The sequence below is a fragment of the Carlito syrichta genome, unplaced genomic scaffold, assembly GCF_000164805.1.
Source record: "Carlito syrichta isolate Samal-C Ts95f unplaced genomic scaffold, Tarsius_syrichta-2.0.1 Scaffold314772, whole genome shotgun sequence".
Taxonomy (NCBI): Eukaryota; Metazoa; Chordata; class Mammalia; order Primates; family Tarsiidae; genus Carlito; species Carlito syrichta.
In genome coordinates, this window is record NW_007258868.1 from 305,366 (window position 1) to 332,452 (window position 27,087).

The 27,087-nt window shown below is 39.4% G+C and overlaps 1 protein-coding gene across 1 annotated transcript in view; it reads right to left on the reverse strand.

Moving 5' to 3' along the window:
• Positions 1 to 309: 309 nt before the first annotated feature.
• Positions 310 to 27,087, reverse strand: part of PLBD1 (phospholipase B domain containing 1) — a 49,703-nt gene continuing 22,925 nt past the window's right edge. Inside the window, exons 4-10 of the mRNA XM_008071876.1 lie at positions 25,330 to 25,470; positions 24,774 to 24,918; positions 8,654 to 8,854; positions 8,403 to 8,543; positions 3,530 to 3,715; positions 2,481 to 2,587; positions 310 to 589 (exon numbers count right to left, since the gene is read on the reverse strand). Coding sequence (XP_008070067.1) covers positions 407 to 589; positions 2,481 to 2,587; positions 3,530 to 3,715; positions 8,403 to 8,543; positions 8,654 to 8,854; positions 24,774 to 24,918; positions 25,330 to 25,470 — 1,104 coding nt within the window. The 3' untranslated portion in view covers positions 310 to 406. The remainder of the gene's footprint in view (positions 590 to 2,480; positions 2,588 to 3,529; positions 3,716 to 8,402; positions 8,544 to 8,653; positions 8,855 to 24,773; positions 24,919 to 25,329; positions 25,471 to 27,087) is intronic.

The window sequence follows — 27,087 nt, forward strand, 5'->3', positions numbered from 1 at the left end:
AGTGCTTTGTGATTAAGCATATCCATCCAAGGGAAGGGCAGTCAGGTTCTTATGGGTCAGGCATGGAAGGGCACTCGTTTTTGGTTTCATCATCTAGAATTGTCACATGGCAACACTATTTAAGGGACCCTGGGAACTGCAGTCCATGTGGACAGGCATACAAAGAGACCAATGTGGATTTTGGTGAAGGAGGGAGCAGTTTCTGCCCTACCCTCTTGTGTGCCTAGTGCTGTTATTTATATATGTAATGTTTCTTCTGCAGTGCTACACCTTATAGTGAATGCTTGCTATTAAAAAATCAGTGGGAGATGAAAGTGACAATGAATTTAATATATTTTATTGCATAACCCTCATGAGAAAAACATAGTTAAAATAATGCCTTTGGTATCCATCCCCTCATATTCTTTCATTTTATGTCAAGTTTCAAAATTGGTTTCATAGTAACAAAATCAAAGTTGTAGACCTCTGGCATGCCCTGATGGAGTGTTTTGTTGAAACGGTTCCAGTGAAAAACAGGGAGTCCATCTTGTACTGTTGGACCACTAATGGCATAGGCTGTGTACTGAGATGCTAGGTAGATATCTGCCACCTGGAAAGAGAGAAGAGGGGTCATTTTAGAAAATCATTTGACAAAACACTTTAAAATCCATGGCCTCCCCCATTCTTTTCCAAAATCACAAAATAATTTATTTTGCAAGCCTCCACATCTTTGTATGACATATTCTATTCACTTGGCATTGCACGTGAATTAACTAGTAGACGTGTTAAATGAACTTTGTCAAAAGTGACTGACATCTGAAGCCAGATTACTCATATTCACAATTCTAGCTTCAAAACTTATTTAAAAATCACAACCCTTAGATAACTCAGTTTTCTCATTTGTAACGTGGGCCAGTAACCCTACCTCATAGCGTGGTCATGAGAGTTAATGCGAGCGATGCTCAGAGCAGTGTTCAGAATATATTAAGTCCTTAGAAACAGTTCTTAATCAGGGCAGTCACAAGAGTCTTCAAGTGGAAGAAGCTCACGTTTAAAAAAGAAAAATGAGGGCCACGAAAATGCCTAGCCACTGAGCAGCAGCAGATACTCATCTAAAAGGGGAAAGAATATCTCTCTAAATTTCTACTTTTCCCTGTATTCAAAATGTCTCTAAAGAGAGAAATTATATTTTTTAAGTATACCCTTCAACAGGAACTTTTTGATGAAAATATGCCAGGGCCCTGTCTCCAGAAGTGAGATTTGCTCGCATTACACAGAAGCTTGGATTGGTCTCTCCCAGGATTCTGGGGGGGATATAACTCTTCACAAAACCTTACTAAATGTTTGCAAATTACTACAAATAAATACAAAAACAGTCATTGGAGCCTCATCTGTGCCTGTTCTGTATATCTATCTCTTTTTTGTTGTTTTATATTATACAACATGTTGAGAATCATTAAGGCTAAATCTTTGCCGCCATTGCAGAGCTAAAAGTAGGCTGAGCTGGAACTCAGACTGCCCTAAAACATCTCCTTTTCAGATATTAGGCTGATAAAATGTGTAGGTGGGGTCGACATTACTATAATTTTTTGAGCCAAAGACAGAACAAACAGTTCTCCACTCCTTATAAGTTTGTCCTAGACTTTAGGGCAGGCAATGGAAATGAAAAGATATGTTTAAGCCAACAGTGCATAAGAATGTGGTAGAATGTTTCCTTCCACCAACCAAATGGCTAACTCATCCATCCCAAATCCAACAGTGTGCAGGTAAATGTTTAACCACCAGCTCTCTGAGGAAAAAAGGCCCTGAGTTGTAGTGCTTGCCAATTTCCACGTTGTAAATATTCCCACTGTGGCTGATTTCAAGCTATCAACATGTCATAACTGACCAACAATGGTTTCTTGCATACCTATATGATCTGGCTTCAACACACCACAGCAAACCTATTACCTGTATCATGACATAAATTACAGCACTTATCAATTCTAACATGGCAAAAACCCCTTAGTGCTTTGGGCATCTGGTCCAGTACTTGTTCCTTCAGCTAAATTCATGTTTAACGTGAAATAACACTGCTCTCAATAAAGTGTTCTTTTGACTTGGGGCCAGTCTGATAAAACTTCAGACAACAATATCATCATCGCCATCATCATCATGGTTTTGTACATGTACAAATAAGTCACTAAGCTCTGTTCTAAACATTTTACAGATAATAAAGGTTTATTCTTTACAATACCCTATGAGGTAAGTACTGTTATTTTCATTGTATTGATAAGGAAACAAAAACATTACAAAATTATGTGATTTTTCTACTAAGTGGCGAAGCAGAAACTTGAAGTTAAGCAATGGAACCTACTGTCAGAATCTGAAAACACTGATGTTTGAATTGAGTATGTTTAGAGACATTATTTTGCTTTATGCCACAAAAAGGTTTGCAGCTTTGTCTTTCAAGAGTCCTGTGTGCTGGTGGAAATTAAATTCAAAAGTCAATAGCATGTTACCTTTGTGTCATAACAACCTCCAGGACTTGGGTTAAGTGAGTTTAGGTCCTCGCGGCAGCAGATGGTATTACAGGGATCACCCTTGCTATAAGGATCCTTTTTATAATCTAGGAAACAGAGGGATGGGGAAGAGAGTGAGTATTGGAGATTCTGAGACACACATATCCACAGTAAGGTTTTGGGACCTATTAATGCCTAGATAATCAGAATTTCCAGAGGCCTCCTCAGCCCAGCTTGCTTCCAGATATGGACATCTCCCTTGGCTTCTAGGAAGGAACAACTGCAAGTCCCCTGAGGCCCAGCCTGCCCTAGGGAACTTTGCACAATGAAGAGTGGATGGAAGAGAGACAATAGAAGATAAGTATGCATCATTTTTTTTCCAACCAAAGAAATACATATTTGAAACTGGGTATGGTGACTCATGCTTGTAATCCCAGCACTTTGAGAGGAGGAGGCAAGAGGATTGCCTGAACCCAAGGGTTTGAGATCAGCCTGGGAAACTTGGCGGGACCTCATCTCTACAATAAATAAATTTTTTTAAAAAGAGCCAGGTGTGGTGGCACATGCCTGTGGTTCCAGTTGCTTGGAAGGCTGAGATGGAAAGGATCACCTGAGTTCGTCAGGTCAAGGCTGCGGTGGCCAACAGTGTGCCACTGCACAAGCCTAGGCCACAGAGCGAGACTCCAACTCAGAAGGAAAAAAGACACATTTGACTTTGATACTGCTCGTAAATTATGAATAATTTTTGTTTTATTAGCTGCTTTTATCTTTAGAAGGAAACGTCTTTGGAAAGAAAAAAAAATACTCTGCATGGGTTATTTTTTCTGTATTTTGTATATAACTTGAAAACTCTTGTCTATCATTTTATAAAGGAGGCCCAAATTCTATTTTTTGAGTATAAAATATGTATAAGTTAAATATGAAATACTGAATTCAAATAGCTTCCTATAATTTCTTCAAGTACAGAGATGATAAACTTACATAGATTCTTTCTCCATGGGGAAGAAAAGGAGTTTTGAAGAATGATTCTGGAGAAATGTGCTACGTACTGTTGTATCGCATGATATATTTCATGGATGCCATGTCGGTCACTCTTCCTTGGTCGCGCCGGAAGATTTTGGCTCGCGGAGCTAAATCATAAGAGTAGTCCAAACCCAGCTTCTGAACTAACAGTGGATAGCCACTCCAGTTGTAGATTTTTTCATGGAAAGGAATATTGTAGGAGGGCCAGTATCCTGATTTGGAATGGAAAGAAAAGAAGAAAGGGAGGTGCAGGGAGAGTGACAGAAAAGAAAAGAGAAAAGGAACAAAATAAATGCATTACTGACAACAGTTTATCTTGGAAATTGACACACATATTTAATTAGAAAATGACATTGTATAGAAAAATAAAGCTTTGTGAACCCTGAAAGCTAAATGCAACCTTGTAAGTTTCCTGAATTGGTATACCTCTAGATTATTTCATTAGGAGAAGAGGATCATAATGCTTTGGTTTTCACCCCAAACTCTTAATCTATAAGCCAACAAATAATCTTATTTTCTGTAGAGCAAAATAGAGTAAGGTGCAAAGTGATCTGGGGAGCTCATCTAAGTGGATTTGGTTACCGAAATGCCAAAAGATGGTGGTTCACAATGTGGCCCTAAAAAAAGAAAGATGTCTGGTGCTAATCATGGGGTAGAGGAAGAACACAGCACTGGGAATCAGAAAACTGGAGTTCTAGGTTCGTTCTTAGGCAGTTAACCTCATTTTCTTTTTCTTTTTAATGTGTGTGTGGAGAGTCCATAATGTGAAGGGATTAGAGATGATTTTTAAGGCTCCAGCAGGCTTTTAACTCCTTTGACTCTAAGCATTTATAAAGGCTCAGCTTCATTCTAAGCTTCATAATGTGCCAAGCCACACGGCCCACTGGTCACTAGAGCATATGACAAAGCTCTAGTAAAGCAACATTTCAGAAGCATGCTAGACTACACTGGCCTGGGTTATTGCCCATAGAACAGTCAGTGAACACAGGGATGTCTCCATCATTCAGGGAGTGATTTCCCACCTTCTTGGCCCTTTTCTACCCTTCTCCTTTTCACTGTTGTAGAACCCCCTGTTCAGGGATGAGGTTATTGAGACAAAGAGCAAAAGACAAGACATTCAGCCTTGCTAATTCTGGGATATCAGGAAGAACTGAGATAAGGATGACATTGGAATTATGGGGTAAAAACAGATTTGTTGCTAAAATATAACTAGGTTAAACAGACTCAGGAATTAGATTGCTTGGATCTGAAGCCTGGTTCTGCCATTATTAGGTATGTGACTTTGAGCAAATTACTTTACCTCTTGTGCCTCAGTTTCGTGAACAATGATAGTACTTGTAATGTACTTAAAATATAATGTACTTATAAGGACTATTGTGAGCATTAAATGTGATCAAACAGATGGAGCTGGCTGGACACCGTGGCTCACACCTATAAATCTCAGCACTTTAGAAGGCCAAGGTAGAAGTCCAGGAATTTGAGACTAGCAACATACCCATCTCTACAAAAATTCAAAAAATTAGCCCGGTGTGGTGGCACACACCTGCTCCGAGATACTCAGGAGATTAAGGAAGAAGGATCACCTAAGCCCAGAAGGTCAAGGCTGCAGTGAGCCACGATAGTGTCACTGCACTCTAGCCTGGGCAAGAGTGAGACCCCCAAACTCAACAAAACAAAACAAAAAACAAACACAGATGGCGTACTTATGATAATGTCTAATACTTGGTAAACACTCAATGAATATTAACTGTTATATTTCTTTATGAGAACATCTCAAATAATAAAAATGGCTGCTTCATATTTCACATTTTCATAAAGTTTCATGACTTATAAAAGCATTTAAAATCAAGCAACTTGTTTAATATCACCACAACCTGATGATAAGTATTACTATTGCCTTAAAAAAAAGCATTTCAGAGAGGTCAAATGATGTCCTTGTTCAAATGATGTCCTCACAAAACTTGGTAAGACACTGAATACAGGTTTTCTGACTCAAACACCACAACTGCTTCCAAATGCTAAAAGATTTGTGGACTTTTTTTTTAATGGCTACATGATATCACTTATTTATTTGGGCAAAGCATGTTTATTTCTGAGTCTTTCCTCGCAGTAAAATGGCAACAGTAATACAGTAAGTCCCCTACATATGTATTTTCAAGTTGCAAACTTTCAAAGATGCGAACATGTGTTCTTATGTCCAATCATGTAAGTTAGTTCACATGTCTGGTATACATTGTCATGTGTGGACATCCTCTACAAGTGGTTGTGCTTTTGTGCACTTTACAGTACTGTGTACAGTCAGTAGTACAGTATCTTTATTTCAAGTCCAGGATGTCAGAAAGCAAGCATAAAAGCAGCAGTGATGCAACTGGTACTGTATAGCTGATTGTGTTGGTTGGGTACCTAGGCTTTGTTGGAATTACAAACGCACTCTCAGAACAGAACTTGTTCATATGTAGGAGACTTGCTGTTCTTATCTGGTGAAATGTTATGATGATCAAGCAAGAGAACATAAGTAAAAGACCCAGAAGAATGTCTAGAACATAGGAGGTATTCAGTAAATGTAACTCTTTGCTCTTCCCTCCTCTGGCAAAAAAAAAAAAGGAGACAGATCACCATCAGCTCTTTTTAGTCCTAGATTAGTTTCATGGGATCTAAGACTACCATTCTGTTACCAGGAACTGCCTAAAGAAGAAAGACTATTCTAGCAAGTGTGTCTTTTCTAAAACATGCTACTATCATTAGGCTCTTAGGAGCTGGAGGGACCAGACTTAAGGTTTAACAGCTGGATTTTCAGTTTTGAATCGCTATATACTAACCAAGTAACCTAATGATAGGACTTCTCGGGTGGATTTTCCTACAAGAAAAGAAGATCTGCTACTTGGTAGCATATGAACCGCTTGACAATTGAAACTTCCACCTTTAAAAAATCTGTTTTATGCAAAAGATGCATGTGTATTTAGTTGGTGTGAGCCATTCTCTGCCAAGACAGCTCACTCCAGATGGCACTACACAATCAATTTGGGGAAACAGGACCAGACCCTGATCTTCAGGGTCCATACTTTATCTTGCTTTGGTTCTTACTCATCTATCATCTGATCTGCAGCGACCTCCTAACTAGTCTTCTTTCTTCTTTCCCATCTCCAGTCTATTCTCCCTTGTCAGTAACTCCCATTTTCTAAAGGATAAAGACTAAACTGCCTAGCAGAATATACAAAGCTGAAGTTTTATCTCACTACCTACTTATCTCAATGAATTATCATGACCACCCTGTGAAATTGTAAAGATCCACACTCTCCCATCCAGAAATTCTTAGGGGCCAGATGAGTTTCAGAATCTAGGGCTTTTCAGATTTTAGAACAGCAATGGAGTGCGTATATTATATATAACATTACACGCTCCTTGAAGAATACCTCATATTCAAAGATATTACTATTTCTGTAGCTTACCTCCCCAAAACTCAGAATTGTCTGTTGGAGGGTAGGTCCCTTATAGCGCAGGCTTTTCCCACTAGATAAGTGTTCTGGGAACACATTGGCCATCAGTGTACCAGGTAGCGTTGTTGTGAAAGGCTGCGTTTGGCTTCACTGATTTTTTTTTTTTTAGATTCTTTCAACGCATTTGCCATTTCATGTTGGGCGACTTACGAGGGCACCTGCCCACATCGCATCGAATGTTCAGCCATTTTTGACCCCAAACTGCATGACCTTCATTCCCCACCCTCCTCATTCATGCCAAATCTTGCCCAGAGTAACTTTTGTTTGTTTGTTTGTTTCTCTGAAGGCAAAAAGTTCTCAAAGGGAAACATTTTGCTAATGTGGAAGAGGTGAAACAAAAAACAGCAGACACACTAAAAGACCTCAAAATTGACAAGTTCAAAAACTGTTTTGAGCAGTGGGGAAAATGTCTCAATAGGTGTATTCCATCAAATGGAGAGTATTTTGAAGGTGAATGAAGTTTAAACATATGAGAATAAATACACAATTTTTTAAATAAACAAATCTCGAGGTTTTTTGGGTCCCCCCCCCCAGTCTCTCTCAAAGGAAACAAAGACAATTTTAAAAAGTTCAAGTCTATTTATGGCAGTTTTTGCTGCCAAATGAGTTCATATCAGACAATATCTTGCTACCAAGTAAGCTGGGACCAAAGATGAAAAACTAAACAAATCAAACAAACAAAAAACTATTTTTGGTTTTAGAGTTTGGGGACTTCAAAATTGCAAATAAGTGATTGATGGTTCTGTTTTGCAGGTGAAGAAAGTGAGACTTGGAGATAATGGATTATTTCCCTGAGGTTTTAAGGAGCTGAGATCTGAATCAAAGCAGTCCATCGCCTGGCTTCAAAAGTCTGGATTATGCTCTTGCCCTCCGGAACTGCCTTCTCAGACCCTCCCACTAGCAACGGTGCCCTTTTGAGTCTCACTGCTGGGCTTAGTGCATGAGACCTTACCAGGGGTCTTCACATCCTGGGTTCTAATGGCAGCTTTGTGTGCTTTGCTTCCGTACTAGACTGAGTTCCTCCAGGTGAGGAATTTTATATCCTCGCTTTTCCAGTCCCTGGGTCAGAGGAGCACTCCATATCTATTTGGTGAATTGAACATAAAGCTTTCACCAGGAACCCAAGAGAGAAAATACTAGAGCTATGAGAAGTCAGGGGTTATGAATGCCCAGCTCATGTCCCAGTCTGTTCACTGTCCCCTACAAGTGTGGGTCGTGGGTTTACATGCTATGCTAAACCTGGTCAGTCTTCCCCAGTGTAACTAGAAGTGGCATCCCTGTCCTGTCTTCCCCACCACACACCCCACAACCATATTCACACAACACACATATATGCACACACCCACCATATATGCATGCACCCATTCCTCAGACTTCCAGGCTTACAGCATGAGGAAAGTACCTTTCCGTAGAACATCAGTCTGCTCAGAATATTCTACATATTTGGGGATTTGCTCCACAATGTACAGCGTGCCTTCATCTAGGCTGTGGTTCAGCTTCACCTTTTTCAGGTCCAGGACCATGTACTGATTGTTATAAGTGCCTGAAAAATCAGGAGACATGAAGGCAGGGTGTGGGTATAGCTTTACTGGTTAACAGGTCTAAATCTAGACACACGTTCATGCCCAAATGTTATTCTGCAGGGCCACTTACCAGAGTTGTATTTCGAGAAGATCTCCACCCACCTCTTGCCACCATTTGCCATCATATTGGCCACACGGACCCTCTGCCAGGCCAGGAGCGTCTCGGGTATCACTTCCTTTAGTAGCGTTTTGTTAAACACACTATTAGTGGTCTGCAGCAATATCAAACCACTGCTAAGGATGTAAAAGTCATCCAGAGACTCCAGAAACCCTACAGAAAAGACAAATATACGTGGCAGGATATATATACATGGAGTATTGAGCTATGATTATTAGCACAGAGCTTTACATGCACAATGCATCTTGCACAGATACCAGTGATCATCCTTGGTCTGCGGTAGCCTCTTCCAGTGTGGGCTCTCCTCGGGGATGAGCTTGCAAATAACATTTCATTGTAGAGTTTCTTGCTGAATTTAATTGAGAAATAAAACTGCTGCTTACAAATATGCCAGGAGACCTCCACTCCTATACCCCTCTGATTGAAAATTTTCGATTTTAGAATTTGAAATAACAAAGGTAGATTCAATCAGAAATATTCAAAGTTTCCAAAATGATCCCCACTTGCTAGGATTTTGCAGGAGAGCTTTTGATAAGGGCATCGGCAGGGTTCATTATTGGGTAATAAAAGTATGGATGCCTTTTTTCTTTCTACTTTTCTGTATTTTCAAATTTTGTATGAGTCTACATAACTTGTATAAATGGAAAGACATTTACATCTATAAATGTAGATGGTTTTGAAATTAGGGCACTGACACTCTGGGTCAGTGTTTTTTATAAATGTTGGTGGCAACACAGGAAAATTAGTGAAGCCACAGTTTTTTTCCAAAGGCCGATTTTGTGGTTTGTACTGGGATAAATATGGGAGAGATGGAATGTCAGACATAGCTGTAATAATGAGAGGATATACTGTCATCAGTAACTAACAGTAATGGATGACGTGTCAGTGCTGAAGAAGTGTCAGGAAAGAGCCTTAGTGGGAGAGTCTGAAGGACCAGATGAGAAGCTCCTTTGGTGCCTCCCTTATCAAAGGAATTAGTGACCTTATCACAGAGGACCCAGGGAGCTAGCTAGCCGCTTCCTCCATGTGAGGTCACAGCAAGAAGGCACCCTCCGTGAAGACGAGGCCCTTGCCAGTCACCGGGTCTCCTGGCCCCTTGAGCTCTGGCTTCCCAGTCTCCAGAATTGTGAGCGATACATTTCTATTGTTTATCAATTACCCAGCCTAGGGTATTTTTTTTTTTTTTTTGAGTTGGAGTCTCACTCCATTGCCCAGACTGGGGTGCAGTGGCACGCTCCCGGCCACCTCTCAGCCTCGACCTGCTGGGCTCTGGCAATTCTTCTGCCTCAGCCTTCCAAGTAGCTAGAACTACAGGCGCACACTACCACGCCTGGCTAATTTTTGATTTATTGTAGAGATGAGGTCTCGCCAAGTTGCCCAGGTGGGTCTCAAACCTGCGGGCTCAGGCAATCCACTCACCTTGGCCTCCCAAAGCACTGGGATTACAGGCTGAACCACCGAGCCCTGCCTGGGTATTTTGTTAATAGCTGCCAGAATGGACTGAGATAGTCCCAAACTTCTACCATCTTTATACCACTTTTATCATTTTCATATCTGAGTACTATCTACACTATTGTTTACTTTAATATTTTATTTTTTAACCAAAGAGTAAAAATTGTATCTATTTATGGTACAGAGTGATATTTTGATATCTGTTTACACTGCGGTATGGGTAGATCAAGCTATTTAACACAGCATTGCATAATACTTCTCCTTAAGTTAACTCGCTCTTTAAACTTGACATACTTAGCCTTATCACACACAATAATGTCTAAGGAACCATGGGTTTAATGTTTCTGGGTTTTTTTTAAAAAACAAATACATTTCCACTAACAAGCAAAAAAACCTTGTCCATGTGTTACACAACATCCTTTCACCAGAACTATGCATGCTGTTGTATACCTCCTCCAAGCCTGGCATGGTGGGTGGAGTCAGAGAAAGGTTCACCTGAAGCTAAAGATAAGACTTCAGAGCATGGAGGGCCTGCATTTTAGCTCCCTGCATTACCTGTCATGAATGTGACAATTCTCATTTTGCCTTTTGGTTCCTTATTTTCTTCCTCTGATAACCTGGAACTGAATGATGTCATTCAGCTCTAACAGTCTAATTTTAACTTCTTGAAGTTTCTGGGCAGGAAGTTTCGTGATGAAAGGAATGTCCAGCTAACTCTTAAGGAGTCCCTACAAGGCTGTGTCATTAAGCTGTACAGAGTTTTGCGTAAATTAGAGAAAGTTGCATACTCCAGAGGGTGAAAGACTTAATGGCATCCTTGAGTCAAATTTGTAATGGATAACGTCTCTGGGAAGACACAAGATAAATAGAGTATATGGCTTGAGATAGTGTAAAATGGCTCAGCCAATCCCAAACCATCTTTCGGGCTGGGGTCATTTTGCAGTGCTCAAATTGCACAACCATACTTGGCAGCCTTGAGCAAGTTCCCTGGTAGAAAATTTCTGTGAGTTAGAACACTATATTTCTGGAACAGTAGGTTTGCTTATTCACTCCTGTAGCAGCCTCTCTAGACACAAGAGGGCAGGCATTAATTAACATGCATAGGTGAATGAATAACACAGGTACTAATGTTTCAGGAGTAGTCTTTCATTTAAGAGCAAGATTCTTTATAAAAAAGGCTGGAAAATGAAAACATTTAGGCCACCCAAAGTTCTGGAACACAGAAAATGAATTGGCTTGCAAAAACTATAGCTGAGGAGGCTAATTCTATGGTTTAGAGTTTAAGATAATAAAGAAAAGGCCCATAGAGGGGACAAAGTTCTAACACACTGCCTTATAAAAGAAACAAATGTTCCTTGATTATGTTCAATTACATTCTTCTCTCATATGTCATTAGCAGTTTTGGAAAGGCAGACTATTTGAGATCAGGAGAAGGTGAAACACTACAGCGTTTTATGAATGCCATTCTTGCAAATAACATTTCATGATAAAGCTTCTTGCTAAATTTAATTAAGAAATAAAAGGAAACTCTTTTAGTTAAGAAAGCACATTTCAAGGCTTAAAAAAAACCCACTTGAGGTTGTGTGTGGTGGCTCACACCTGTAATCCCAGCACTTTGGGAGGCTGAGACAGGAAGACTGCTTAAGGCCAGGAAGTCGAGGCGTGGGCAACACAGTGAGACTCCTCGCCATGTCTACAAAAAAAAAAAATTTTTTTTTTTTTTTAAATTAGCTGGGCCTGATGGCAAACACCTGTATTCCTAGCTACTTAGGCTGAGGCAGGAGGATTGCCTGAGCCCAGGAGATCAAGGCTGCAGTGAGCCGTGATCGTGCTACTGCACTCCAGGCTGGGCAACAGAGTGAAACCTGGACTCAAAAACAAACAAACACACACTAACAAAAAGCACTTATTTGAATCACAAAAATAAGCAGAGACCACTCCCGTCAGATGCTGTGTCCTTCCACATAGTTCACCTACTGCTTTAGTACAACCCAGAAAAATTGATCCTTACTCTCCTGTCAAGTGCATTTATAAAGTGCCCATTTGCACACTATACTCATTAGCTGCTTCCAAGCCCAGATGATGCAGACCAAATACATGCCTTTCTTCTAGAAGAGCAGTTGGCCGAAGACGTAAGTAACAGGTCCCTCGTATGGAAAATAATTATATAAATAGCTGCATTTCCTCACCTCTCCTCTGTCTCCATTCTCTTCAATATGACTTCGCAGCATCTTTCATCAAGTGTTGTCTGTTTCTCCACCTCTAAATCTAGGCTGATATGGAACTTGTTTGAGCTAACAGAATGGGCCAAGTCTGAGTTGAGATCTCAAGAAACCCTTGCATACGTCTACTCACACTTGTTACCCTGTCACTTCTTTGTTAAAAGGCCCAACCTAGCCTAGTCTCTGTGATGAGAGACCATGTGAAGGAGGACCCAGCGGTCACAGCCAATCCCAAACCTGCAAGGGAGTTCAACTAAGGTCAGCAGAGCTCCCTACCCAACCCACAGCCAACCATGGATGCATGAATGTGCCCAGTGGCGATGTTTAGAAGGAACCACTTAGCTGACTTGTGGACTCCAATGCAATAATGGGGGCTCGGTGACTCAGCCTGTAATCCCAAGCCTTTGGGAGGCTGAGGTGAGTGGATTGCCTGACTCCGCGGGTTCGAGACCCGCCTGGGCAACTTGGCAAGACCTCATCTCTACAATAAATCAAAATGAGCCAGGTGTGGTAGCGCACGCCTGTAGTTCCAGCTACTTGGAAGGCTGAGGCGGAAGGATCGCCGGAGCCCAGCAGGTCGAGGCTGCGGTGGCCGGAAGTGGCCACTGCACTCCAGTCTGGGCGATAGAGTGAGACTCCAACTCAAAAAAAAAAAAAAAATTACATATTGCTTTCAACCACAAAGTATCGGGGATTATTTTTTAATGCGGCTATAACTAACTAATATGATAACAGTAATTTAATTATACAGTATGTTTTGCTTTTTTTTTGAGTTGGGGTCTGACTCTGCTGCCCGAGTTGGAGTGCAGTGGCATGATCACAGTTCACCGAAGCCTGAACCTCCTGGGCTCAGGCAATCCTTCTGCTTTACCCTCTCAAGAATCTGGGACTACAGGCACACCCCACCATGCCTGGTTGATTTTTTTATTATTTTATTTTTTGTAGAAATGAGGTCTTGCTATATTGCTTAGGCTGGTCTTGAACTCTCAGGTTCAAGCAATCCTCCTTCCTTGGCTTCTCAAGGTGCTGGAATGACCGGTGTGAGCCATTGTGCCCAGCCAATATATTTTGCTTTGAAAGGTCTTGCTGCCATTTATTTTAACACAGATGGCTGTGACACTTGAAGAACTCTTTCCTTCTTATTTATTAAAAAAATAAATAAAAGTATCAACTTTGCACCATACTCAGCCTTTCTGTCTAGCTTTTTCCCCACTGCTGAGAAGAAACAATACATTTTCTCAGACTTCTGGGAAGAATCAGCCTTCCCTGAGCTGTCAGATTTTTTAAAAGTCGGTCTAACAGACAATCAACAAATGTTTATTAAATACCCACCATATGCCAAATATGGAGCCATGGTTCCCAGCCTAGAGACTGTATCTGAATTCCCTCAGGAACTTTTTCAAAAGGCTCCAGCCCAAGTCACCTTCCCTAATGCCCCCACTCTCCCCTCTGGGCCTCCATCAGAACCTCTGCTCTGAGGCTGCTGTCTGCAGAGGGAGAATATTCTGCTTACTCACTTCAAGAAATGGAACCCTGGGGCTCCCTGCTCCCCAGGATCCAAAATCCTGCGGCCCTTCATTTGGCCTCCTCCATGATGGACTCAGCCTTCCCACCTTCTAGAAGGCCATTTATTTGCTTCCCTGCTTGCTGAGACCCCAAATAATACCAGTCAATTTCTACTTCTCCTTCCAGTGATTACCCTTCTATCAACTAAGTATTTATTGAGCACATTTCTGCCGAGTCCTGCAGTATATTCAGGCCCACACTGTGGGATCTGAATATCCTACAGTGTCCACATGAAGCAGTAAGTGAGTCTCTTAAGTTATACAGAGTAATATAAAAAAAGGCAGGTTGAATCTAACCAGCTTTCTGTTATTATCATCCACGTCAAACTGAAATTTGTTTTTCTTCAGTAATAAATTATCTTATTTAATTTAGATTATATTTTTTGTTTGTTGACTTTTTTCTTTTTTATTTACTCCATAACATGTAAACTCCATTAATGGAGGGAATTTTTCTGTCTTGTTTACTGGTGTTTGTTCACTTCAGCACCAAGAAAGGGGTCTGACACATAGTAGGTGCTTAATAAAAAATTGTGAAATGCAAGAGAGGAAGAGGAGGCAGTGGTGACTAACATTTATTGTGCATCTACTGCATACCAAATGCCTTGCTTTAGAAGGATGGATGCTACCATTTGATCTTCACAGAAAGAACTTAGATAAACCATTTAAACTATTTAATGCTCATGAACAGCATTGTCAGGAATCAACCCCAGACTAGCTCTCGACACATGTCTTTCCCACTGTGCCACATGCCTGACAAGAGTGACGGAAAAGATGTGCTGTCACACAAATGGCAACAACACTCATGTAACATGCATAATGGAACAAATACCCTAGAAACAATTTGGAAGACTGAGTCATGGAGATCTGCATGTTGAAACAGGGTGGAGTTGAAGGAAAGCACCTTACGACCAGTTAATCCAGAAAAGTATGGAAAGTAAGGTAGGATTTCAGGAAATAAAGGAGGGAGCTTCCCTGGCTAGGTTGGGAAAGGGGAAATAGACAGGTATGACCTGACAGAAGACATCAGCGTCCTGGGGTGGTGTCAAGGGGGGGGGGAGATGAAGAATAAAGGAGAACCACTTCAGGAAGCAAGATTAGGTACTGCAGAATCTGTCTATAATCCTTTGGAATATGTGCCCTAGTTCTATTATTTCTTTTTCTTCCTTGGTTATACTTTTTAAAAGCAAAGTGAGTTTTGGTATGTACTAACTTGTGGATTGTATAAATGTCAGCTCTATGAGCAAAATATCCAAGATCAAAGGGGTAACATGAGATTAGTAAAAGTAATGATAGTGCAATAAAAATATTTACAACAACCTGGAGCAGTGGCTCACACCTGTAATTCCAGCACTTTGGGAAGTGTAATTCCAGGTGGGAGGATTGCTTGAGATCAGAAGGGCAAAACCAGCCAGGACAAGACAGCGAAACCTCATCTCTACCAAAAATCAAAAAATTAGCCGGAGTGGTGGCATGCGCCTGCAGTCCCAGCTGTTCGGGAGGCTGAGGTGGAAAGATCGCCTGAGTCCAGGAAGTGGTCAGTCGTGATGGTGTCATTGCCCTCCAGCGTGGACAGCAAAGTGAGTTCCCAACTCAAAAAAAATTTAAATATACATTTATTAAATAGGTAATTTTATAACCTATAGAAGTAATAATCTTCTGGATTAATAAAGGCTTAATTAAATTTCTCTGGGGCCTTAAGCCTATTCTTTTATCTTCATGTGCACCTACCTTCAAGTACATGAACTTCAAACAAGAAAAGGCTGAGCAAAGTTTTTTGCCATTTAGATCCCAGTGGCTGCCAAAGTCTCAAAGGATAAACTGGATTCAGTATGCTAGAATTACTGAGGGTGCTTGCTGCAAATGCCGCAGCCCAGATCAATGAAATAATAATTTCTATACCTGGTGCTTGAGATCTGTACTTTTAGCAAGTTCCACAGGAAAAGTTGAGGACATACACACACTTGCTTGGTGACAAGCATACCAGGGACCCTCATTTATATATAATTAAGCTTGAAGCCTCAGCCTCGTAGGGATCATCATTACTGGAATCCCCAATTAAAGGCGCTCTGAGTAGATTCCAGCTTTTGTTCCCACCTGGCATGCCAGAAGGCCCTTTGAGTCCCTGCCTTTCTAGTTTTAATAATTTAACTTAAAAGCAAACAATCATTTCTGGGGGGTAAAAAGGAATGTTTATAGTGAGACACATTGCATTTGAAATTTGTCCTCAAATGCTGAGTTGAGTGACCTTGACCTATTTGTGTGACCTATTTAACGTCTATGAATCTGTTTCTTTACTTGGAAAAGGCAGCAAAAAAAATACACTCCTTCCTGGGTTTTTATGAAAATGAGATGACACAACACATACAAAACGTTTAGCATATTGTCAGGCACAGAGCCAGGCATGTAGTAGAGACTAAACGAATAGTAGAGTTTTCTGTTTTCCTTTTTATTAATAACAAGTTGAGACAAACAAGTCTGTAGTAACTTATAAGGCCACCTGCGTCCTCTAATAAAATAAATGCCAAAAGTAAAAAATAAACAAATAAAATAAAACCTGAGTGCTGCTTAATCCCCATATCACTAGTCAGGTCTTATTCATGTCATTTATCATCAGTGACTCCAAAGGATTAGCTTCAAGATACAACTCCTGTGCTGAACACGTAGGTTTGCATCTGAATCTCTTGCTAACAATTCCTGAGCAACTTGGACTCCTGTTTTCAAATTCAGGGCACAAAAGCGAGGGCAGTAGGGACCAAAAGCAATGAGGTGGCAAGAGGAACTGTGGTCACTCAGGCAGTCTCACTCCCCCCACACCTTGTTTGCCCCTCTTCTTGCTAGCAGTTCCGACCACATCCACATAGGTGAGTCACCCATGGTCTATCTACCTTCTTTATTTTTCCTCTCATTCTTCTTTGTTCCTGTCTGTCTCCCATAAATATTCAATGATCAAGTTGTACAAGACTCTGTGCTGGTCCTGGGAACACAGGCATGAATATGAAACATGCTTGGTGACAAGCATACCAGGGAGCCTCGTTTATATATAATTAAGCTTGAAGCCTCAGCCTCGTAGGGATCATCATTACTGGAATCCCCAATTAAAGGCACTCTGAGTAGATTCCAGCTTATGCACCAGGTGCCTAGGAAGGTCAATGTAGGGAAAGCTTATTCAGCTGAAGGTTAGCAAAGGCTTCGAAAAGGAGCTCCTATACTTTTTTTTTTGTTTTTGAGACAGTGTTCCTCGGTTGCCCAAACTGGAGTGCAGTGGCAGGATCATGGCTCACTACCACCTTGATCTCTTGGGCTCACCGACTCAGTTTCCCAAGTACCTGAACTACAGGAGCACCCCACCATGCCTGATTATTTTATTTTTTTGTAGAGATGAGGTCTTGCTATATTGCCCAAGCTGGTCTTGAACTCCCAGGTTCAAGTGATCCTCCCACTGAGATTTCTCAAAGGGCTGGGATTCCAGGCATGAGCCACTGTGCACTTGGGTGGCAAGCACTTGGGTAATATGTATGAAAATGCTCATGCCAAGGGTGAGTATACCAATAATGGCAGCATGATGAAATTGAGTGATTTCTCCCACAAATAACAATTAAATCACTTAAAGAAACCACTTGAAAGTACTAAAATATGACCAAAGGCAGGGAAAAACTGAACCTTGGTACAGCCTTGGTTAGGAAAGAGTATAAAGTGTCTTTGCTTGAGTGTACCTCTAGCTTCATGTTATGGACTTACTTTGTTCCTATAGTTAAGATTAACCTACGTCATATGGGTGAGCTCTAATCCAATACGACTACTATCCATATAAGAGGGAAGTGACACAGAAAAAAGGCTACATAAGGACATAATGAGAAGGTGCCCATCTACAAACCCAAGAGACAGACCTCAGGAGAAATCAATCCTGCCAACACTTTGATCTTGGATATCTAGTTTATAGTACTGTGAGAAAATCCATTTCTTTTGGTTAAACCACCAGTCTATGGTACTTTGTTACAGCAGTCTGAGAAAACTAATACAACCCCTCCCTCCATAGCTCTGGTTGTGGAAAACTACAGCCATCCTGACTTGAGATAACAGATGTCAAAGTACAGTGTTGCAAAACAGTTGGGAATTTAAGAGGGAAATTCTGAAAGCAAGAGAACCACGCAAGAGCAGAGATCCAAAGTCTAAACATAAACTCTGCTCAATTCCCTGACTAACCACTAATCATGTGTGATTGTGGGAAATGCCAGAGCATACACGGTAAAAACTGAAAGAAGTTGAAGGCTTTCCCTTGTAGGACAGAACTGCTCCTAGTAAGATACATTTGTTTGCTGCAACTTATACAGACAGTGTTTTCCAACTCTTACACAGTTCAGATTGCTCAGGATGTCAGAGGGCAAAAGTCAGAGCTGAAAGAGAGAATGGACATTTAGGGGAAACCTTGGAAGCAAAGAAGACACAGAGAGGATTAGTTCTATAATATGAATATAAACTGCCAAAATCCTTTGCAGACTGCTACTGTACACAGATAGCAGGGTTGAAGAAGCAGCTAGAAATAAAAAACACTGAGCAGGGGTAGGTATGGTGGCTCACACCTGTAATCCCAGTGCATTGGGAGGCTGAGGTGAGAGGCTTCCTTGAGGACTGAATTTTGAGACCAACCTAGGCAACACAGCAAGACTCCATCTCTACGACAAATTCAAAAAATTTAGCTGGGCATGGCACACACTTGTAGTCCCAGCTACTTGGGAGGCTGAGGTAGGAAGATTGCTTGAGCCCAGAAGTTTGAGGTTTCCGTGGACTCTGATTACACCACTGTTCTCCAGCCTGGGTGACGGAGTGAGACCATGTCTCTAAACAAAAACTCACTGAGCAACCATTGGCTGCTGCACACTACAAGGGAGGCATATTTTGAGGTTTGAATACAAGCGTGGTAACTTCCTACTACGAAAATTTAAAAAAACACCAAGTGATGTCAGCAAGATGTCTGACTAGAGGTGCCTAATGCTGCTCATCCTTCCCCGAAAAAGGCCCAGATCAATGAATAAACAACCATATTTTGACTAGAGCATTTAAAGGAGAACAGTGGATTACAACAGGAGAGTGGCAGAAACCAGGCAGAACATGGATATTTGGGATGGCTGCACAAAAAACTGACAAAACACCCTGCCTTTGCCTTCCCAGATGGGGTCAGCTTGAAAACAAGAGGGGCTCTTCCTATGGGGATAAGGTAAACAGGAGGCCCCCCGGCAACCCCCATTAAAGCTGCAAAGAGCTATCATATATGCAGCTGGAGAACCCTGCAGTCTTCATTGGCCCCGAACCCATTCTAGGGAGCTGCATGTAGTTTACAGGCTGCATTACTCCAAAGAAGGAGTCTACATCCCCCGCACCCATGATCTAAGCTGTTATTCTACACCGCCATCTTGAGAGCAGAGCCACTACTGGAGTGCATCCGGTTCCGGCGGTCAATAGCCACGGCATCTTCCCATCCCCAAAACTCTGTAGCTACTACACTGTGCCCATATGTGGTAGTGTACCATTCCCAGGCCCAGCGGCTACAGCTCCCTACCCACTAGGAATAAACTACGTAGCAAGCGCCCATCTTTCCCAGCTAAATGGCTGCAGTACCCCAAGCTCAGCTACTCAGGGCTTAGGCTCAGCAGAAATGCTGTAACCCTGGCACCTGAGGCCTTGTGGCACCCTGCTTCCCAAGGAGCAGGTGGTCCTGCCCAGTGGGAAGGCTGTGTCGAAACCTGGTGGAGCAGGCCTGTGCACCCATGGTGCACAAAACAGCTCAATACTTCTGCCACCAGCTGGAGGTCACACGACCCAGCAGAGTAGCCGCACAAACGCCTAAAGGCTAGGCCACTGAAGCGTTTATAAGCATTGCTGATACTGAATACAACTGAAGGAAGTTCACAGCTACTACACTACTGCGACTACCTGGAACCAAAGCCAACACACCCTACCCAACCAACACCTTTGGACATATCTGCAGGCGAAATCTGGGAAAACTGGATATGCAGGCAGAAGAATAAATCTAGACTTCTCTCTCTTACCATACACAAAAAAGCAAATCAATATGGATTAACACTTAAATGTAAGACCTGAAACTATGAAAGTATTAGAAGTAAACATGACCTTGGTCTAATAAGAACTCAAAAGCACAGACAACAAAAACAAAGACAGATGAATGGGATTACATCAAACTAAAAAAAGCTTATGCATAGCAAAAGAAACAACCAACAGAGTGAAAAGGCAGCCTATATAATGGGAGAAAATATTTGCTCTGCATCTTATAAGGGGTTTAATATCTAGAATATATAAGGAACTCAAACAACTCAATAGCAAAGAAACAAATAATTTGATTTAAAAATCGGCAAAGGACCTAGCTAGGCATTTCTCAAAAGAAGACATACAGATGATTAACAGATATATGAAAAAATGTTCAATATCACTGATCATCATAGAAATGCAACTCAAAAACCACAACAAGACATAATTTCACCCCAGTTAAAATGGCTTGTATCAAAAAGACAGAACATAAATTCTGATGAGATTGTAGAGGAAGAGGAACCTTCATGCACTGTGGGTGAAAATGTATATTAGAACACCCATTATAGAAGACAGTGTGAAAGTTCCTCAAAAAATTAAAAATAGAACTACCATATGATATCCAGCAATCCTACTGGGTATTTATCCAAGTAAAATAAAATTTGTATGTCAAAGAGGTACCTGCACTCCCTTGTTTATTGCAGCACAATAGGCAAGAAATATTAATAATAAGTATGTGTCCATCAATGGATAAATGGATAAAGAAAATGTGATATGTATACACAATATTTACTCAGCAACAAAAAAGAGTGAAATCCTGACATTTGTGGCAATGTGAATAAACTTGGAGGACATTATGTAAAGTAAAATTAGGCACAGAAAGACAATATCACATGATCTCAGTCGTATGTAGAATCGATAAAAATTGATCTCTTAGAAGTAGAGAATAGAATAGTGCTTACCAGAGGTTAGGGGTGGGGGGTGGGAAGAGATTGATAAATGGATAAAAAATTATAGTTTATAGAAGAATTAAGTTCTAGTGTTCTATTGCACATAGGTTGACTATAGTTAACAATATTATGTGATATATCTCAAAATAACTAGAAGAGAGAATTTTGAGTATTCCCACTACAAGGAAATGAAAAATGTCTTAGGTGACAGATACTAAATACCCAGTTTGATCATTACACAATGTATACATGTGTCAAAACATCACACTATCCTTTAAGTATGTATAAGTATTATGTAAAAAAAAACCTTTAAAAAAACCAATAATTCTCAAAAATAAAATTACAGATTGACTATAGTGCACTATTTTTTAAGTCAAAATTTTAACCAAAAATTATTAAAACTCTTTTAATGTCTGGACATTAAAAGACACAGAAAAGCCATATGCACACTTTAAAAAGTCCCTAGAAAATGCCTTCTAGTATGCCTTGATACTGGATTTAGTAGAAAAAGACCAAGCAGTTTCCCAAAGAAAAATATAATATGTAAGAGTTGTCAAAGAGACAATGTCAGTACAAAGTTGGAAACTAAAGAAAGAAAGAAAAAAGGAAATTCTAGACATAAAAAGTAGGAAAAAAAACCCCGAAAAATTTACTGTATGGTACAACAGTAAATTTGAGATGGCAGAAGAAATAATCAGAAAATTTGAAGACAGATCAATGAGAATCATCCAATCTAAATGACAGAGAGAAAAAAAACTGAATAAAAATTTACAAAGCCCACAACGAGGGTACCTGTATAATGAACATTTGTATACCTAACCCTGAATTGTACCCCACATCTTTAAAGAATAAATAAATAAAAAAATATATATTTAAAAAATTAAAATAGGCTGGGCTCGGTGGCTCAGCCTGTAATCCCGCGATTTGGGAGGCCGAGGTGAGTGAATTGTCTGAGCCCGCGGGTTCAAGACCCACCTGGGCAACTTGGTGAGACCTCATCTCTATAATAAATTAAAAAAAAAAAAATTAGCTGGGCGTGGTAGCGTGCGCCTGTAGTTCCAGCTACTTGGAAAGCTGAGGTGAAGGATCGCCGGAGCCCAGCAGGTCAAGGCTGCGGTGGCCGGGAGCGGCCACTGCATTCCAGTCTGGGCGACTGAGTGAGATTCCAACTCAAAAACAAAACAAAACAAAATAAAATAAAATAAATTTACAAAGCCCCAAAGACATGTACAAAAATATTTAGCATCTGACAGATAAGTCATTGAAACCCTAGAGGCAGAGGAGAGAGAAAAGGGTATGGAAAAATATGTAATGCTATAATAGTTGAAAAAACATTACATTTAATTTAAAAATTGATTTATAGATTCTATAATCACAACAATCCCAAAGTAAAACAAACACTAAGAAAACCAGAGATAGCCTATCAAAAAGTCAAAGATAAAAATCTAAATGCAGAAAAAAACAACAGAGGAGAAAAATGATACGATTAACAGCTTGCTTCGCACACACACACATTTCTTGCCTTTATTTCTTTGAAGGACAATAAATGTTTAATCAAAAAACTATGACACTGTATTGGTGTATTTATAACATACATAGATGTAACAGACAAATGACAATAATAGCACAAAAGATAAGAGGGACTAAATGGCACTATTACCATTCCAAATTTTCTATTTTTTAGTTATAATTGAACATTAAATTTATGTAGATTGTGATGAATTCAAAATGGATATTTCATTCTCTTGAGCAAGCAATAAAAAATGCAAACAAATGTAAGCTAAAAAGCCAATTAGAGCATTAAAATGTAAGATATTTTGTTAAAATACTTGTGTTAAAACGTTGAACACAAAGGAAGACAGAAAAGAAGAAACAGAAACAAAACAGAGATGAAACAGACTAAATAGTGAAATGGCAGTTCTAAGTCCAAATCTATAAATATTTACATTGAATTTATATGAACCGAACACCTCCATCAAAAGTTAGATTGTCAAACTTGATTTTTTAAGAAACCAAAATTCATTAACATACATTAAACACAAAGACACAAACAGGTTGAAAGCAAATGGAATAGAAAAAGTACAAGATGCAAACAAAAACATAAGGAAGCTGGAGTAGCTATATTAATATCAGATAATATAAACTTTAAGACAAGAATTCGTACTAGAGACAAAAAAGACGTATCTCAATGATAAAAGGCTCGATATACTAGGAATATATAATGCTTATAAATATATAAGGACTGAATGACAGAGCATTGAAATGCATGAAATAAAATTTTCAGAAACGAAATAAAAAATAGACAAATTAATAATTATAATGGGTGGTATAAATATCCCTCTGTTAGTAACTGATAGAACAAGTAGACAGGAAATCAATAAGAATATAGAAGACTTGAACTACACTATCAATTATTGTCCTGAAAGACATTTATAGACTACTGCGTTCAGGAACACCCAAATTCACATTATTTTCTACTGCACATGAAACATTCATTGAGATAGACCTATTCTGGATCATAAAATAGGTCTCAAAAAAGTTTAAACATTTGAAATTATACAGCATATGCCCTCTGATTACAACAGAATGAATTAGAAAGCAGAATTAAATTAAAAAATAATGACAGAGAGATATCTGAAAATCTCCAAATTAAACAATATGCTTTCAAGTAAACTATGGATGAAAGAAATTCAGTGGTAAATTAGAACATATTATAAAGTGAATAAAAATGAAAAACAAATGTATCAAAATTTGTCAGATGTGCCCAAAGCAGTGCTTAGTGAGAAATTTATAGTTTATTTGTTCATAATAGAAAGAAAAATAAAAAGCAATGACCTAAACTTCTAATTTAAGAAACTAGAAAAAAAGGGCAAACTAAATGCAAAGTGAGTAGAAGAAAGAAAATAAAAAACAATACAAATGAAAATTAGCCAGGCGAAGTGGGTTTTGTTCTTTAAATCCATAATTCTGTCTTAACTTGGAGGATCTGGAAACACAATCCTGGATAACAACAGTCAGGGGGAGCTGAGCCGTGACATTCTTTCAGTGGGTTCTGTGTTTGCTACAGTTGTTTCCCCTTTCAGTTTTCTGATACTGGAACCCCTTTATTTATTTACATCACCTGCCTGTATGCTTTAGGCACAGAAATTTGCAATTTCTATAGAGACTGTTCTCCTAATCATCTCTCCCTGTTCAAATTCTAGCCATTATTCATGTCCATCTCAAATGGCAGCCTCTCTTTCCTTTTCACAAAAACCTGATGTGAGTTCACTCTCTTCAGAATACTCAGAACATTTCTTATACTTCTTTTGTAGCATATACAGTATCCAGTAATATTATTATACTTATCTGTATTGTACTTACCTTGCCCTTGACTGCAGTATAAGGTTTATAAACTTACATTCATTCGTTCATTCATTCAGCAATTTATTAACAACTAGGTACCCCACACTAGTTAAGGCTATAGATATAACAACTCAGACCCTCAAGGAGGTAACTGGGTGCAGGACCTGTGGCCCTCTTTGTTGCTTCCACTGCAGAGCCTAGGAAAGTGTTGGTACTTAACAGCCACTCAGTTGGCATTTGTTGAAGTGAACTTAGAAGCAGCAACTTACATTTACAAAGTAACTCCTATTTGACAGTTCTATTAACCAAACATCATTCTATTAAATAAAAGCATTAGAGCAATTATTTCTTCCTAAAGCACTTCAAAATCAGATTTTTCGTGAATATCTACGTACCGCTAAGCATTTCTTTTCTCATTCCAGTTGACTCTGAATCACCAAGGTTTTATCCTGAAATAGAACTCCAAGTACTCAGAGATCCCTCTAAATTTATTTACCTGGGTAACTGCTGAAAGAGAGGCGGCTACTGCTGGTGTCTTTATCTAAGATGTTGAAGTCCCAGTGTTTATATATCCTGAGCATGGCTGCATATGTGTACCAGCTTGAGTGAGCGAAAAAGATGTTCTCAAATCCAGGAAGAACCTATAGCCAGAATGACAGTTGATGACACACAGGGACATAGGTGCCACTACAATGACAAGTGATGGAGCCATACAGCGTGTCAATTCAGGTATTACTGGAAAATATGGTCAAGAAGTAGGGTTCATTTTGAATGCGCACAAAACAGTCTCATCCTTCTAACATCTAAAATGGAAGATTCTGGAAGGTGCAAGTGGAGGGTACAAACCGCATGGGAAGAATGGTGAGCGAAACAGAGTAACAGCACGTACTTTCAATTCTCTCTATCAAAGTTCCTTCCATTTCTTCACTTCTACCATAGAGGAACCCATGAGCTTATAGCCGGGGGTGATGAGATGTTGTCTTACTTGGGTGATATATAGAGAAAGTCGGTGTGAACTAGAACAAGGAAAAAGGACTAGCTGTGTGTCTCACCTTAATAAGAGCAGAGCAATGTCCCATGTCCCATCGCTTCAAAAACCTCAGGTTGGTGCTTTTTGTGGGAGAGAATGAAGGAATCAGATCCAGCAGATCGCCAACAGCATTCAGGAACTGAAGCTGGAACAGGGTCATCGGCTGGGAAAGGACATTGATTGCACTTAACATTGATTTGTAACAAATGTCATTTTTCCATTTTCCCTTTTGTTAGGGATCCATTATCTTATTCTCTTGTGAAGTGTCTCTAATTTAACAAATGTACTAGTGACTTATCGTAACATATACTTATTTTTATGGCCTTATCATTTAGAAGAGCGGTTTTAGAATGTTCTGATAGCCACCAAATTTGGAAATGGTTCCTTAGATAGTAAAACAAAGTTCTCTGTTTGCATTACTCTATAGCATGGTTTCTCAACCTTGACACTATTGGTATTTTTGACCCAGATGATTCTTCTGGGATGGGGGTTGTGCACTGTAGTATGTTTAGCAGCACCCCTGGCCTCTACCTCCTAGAAATCAGTAGCAACCTTCCAGTTTTGACAAACAAAAATGTTCCCAGACATTGCCAAGTGTCCTCTGGACAGAAATCACCCTTAGATAAAAACAACTTTCCAGCAAAAACATTCAACTAAAAGGCTTTTGATTTTGTTTGTGTGCTTAAGATAGCACCAGCTGACTGGACAGCATTAACCCTGAAGCAATTATCATATTATATTTGGGACATGAACTACGTTAACTGGAGATCATTGCTCCAACAAGATTCAATCCACCAGAGTAGCCCAGGGCTAGGTATCTACGAATTAATTTTTAGGTAGAGGTGATGGGAAGATAAACAAAAATGACATTTAAATCAAAAAAGAAAAAAATTCCAGTTTTTATTTATATAAATATTCTCTTTGCTTCTTTTGGGAATAAGTTATGCATTCATTCAGTATCCAAGATTTTGAAAATTATGACAATGTTTATAGCAGAATGTCTCCTCCTTTTCCTGTTCTCCACTTGTCTATATCCCATCTTGTTTCCAGTTTACCATTTGTATTATTATTCTTTTTTTTGCATATTATCTCTAGAGTTTTAAAAATATTTTATAAATACTTTTTTTTAAAACATAAATGTAGTGTATTACACACAATGTTCTTCACCTCAATTTTTTTTCTTTTAATATCTTTCACTTAATGTCTTGGGGATCCTTCCATATTGAATGTAAAAAACCTTTCTCACTCATTTAAGCAGCATTTCAATGTACAGATGTATTATAATGTTTTAAACCAGTATTTTGTTCATAGATTTTCAGGTGATTTCTAGTCTTTTGCTATTATAAACAATGCCACAATAATTAATCCTGGACATATCATTTTGTACGTGAGCCTATGTGTAGGACAAATTCCTAGAAGTGATTTTGAATTTGATTGTCAAATTTTTCTCATAGGAGTTGTTTCAATTACACTCACCCATTTTCAAAAAATTCAGCTTATTTCTAATTGGATAGGTGCAAAGCAGAATATAGGTGCAAAACTTCATATTTATATTTATTTTGTCATAAGGCTGAACATATCTTTAAAAACCTTTGGGTTTGTTGTATAAACTTCATATGCTTCATTCTTCTACTAGGTTGTTCTTTTTTCTGTTGAGGTTTAGAAACTCTTTAAATATTAGGAAAATTAGTTCTTTGTCTCTGATATGAGTTCCAAAGATTCTTTTTCAATGTGTGGTTTGCCTATAATTTTAACACTTTTTTTTTTTTTTTTTTTTTTT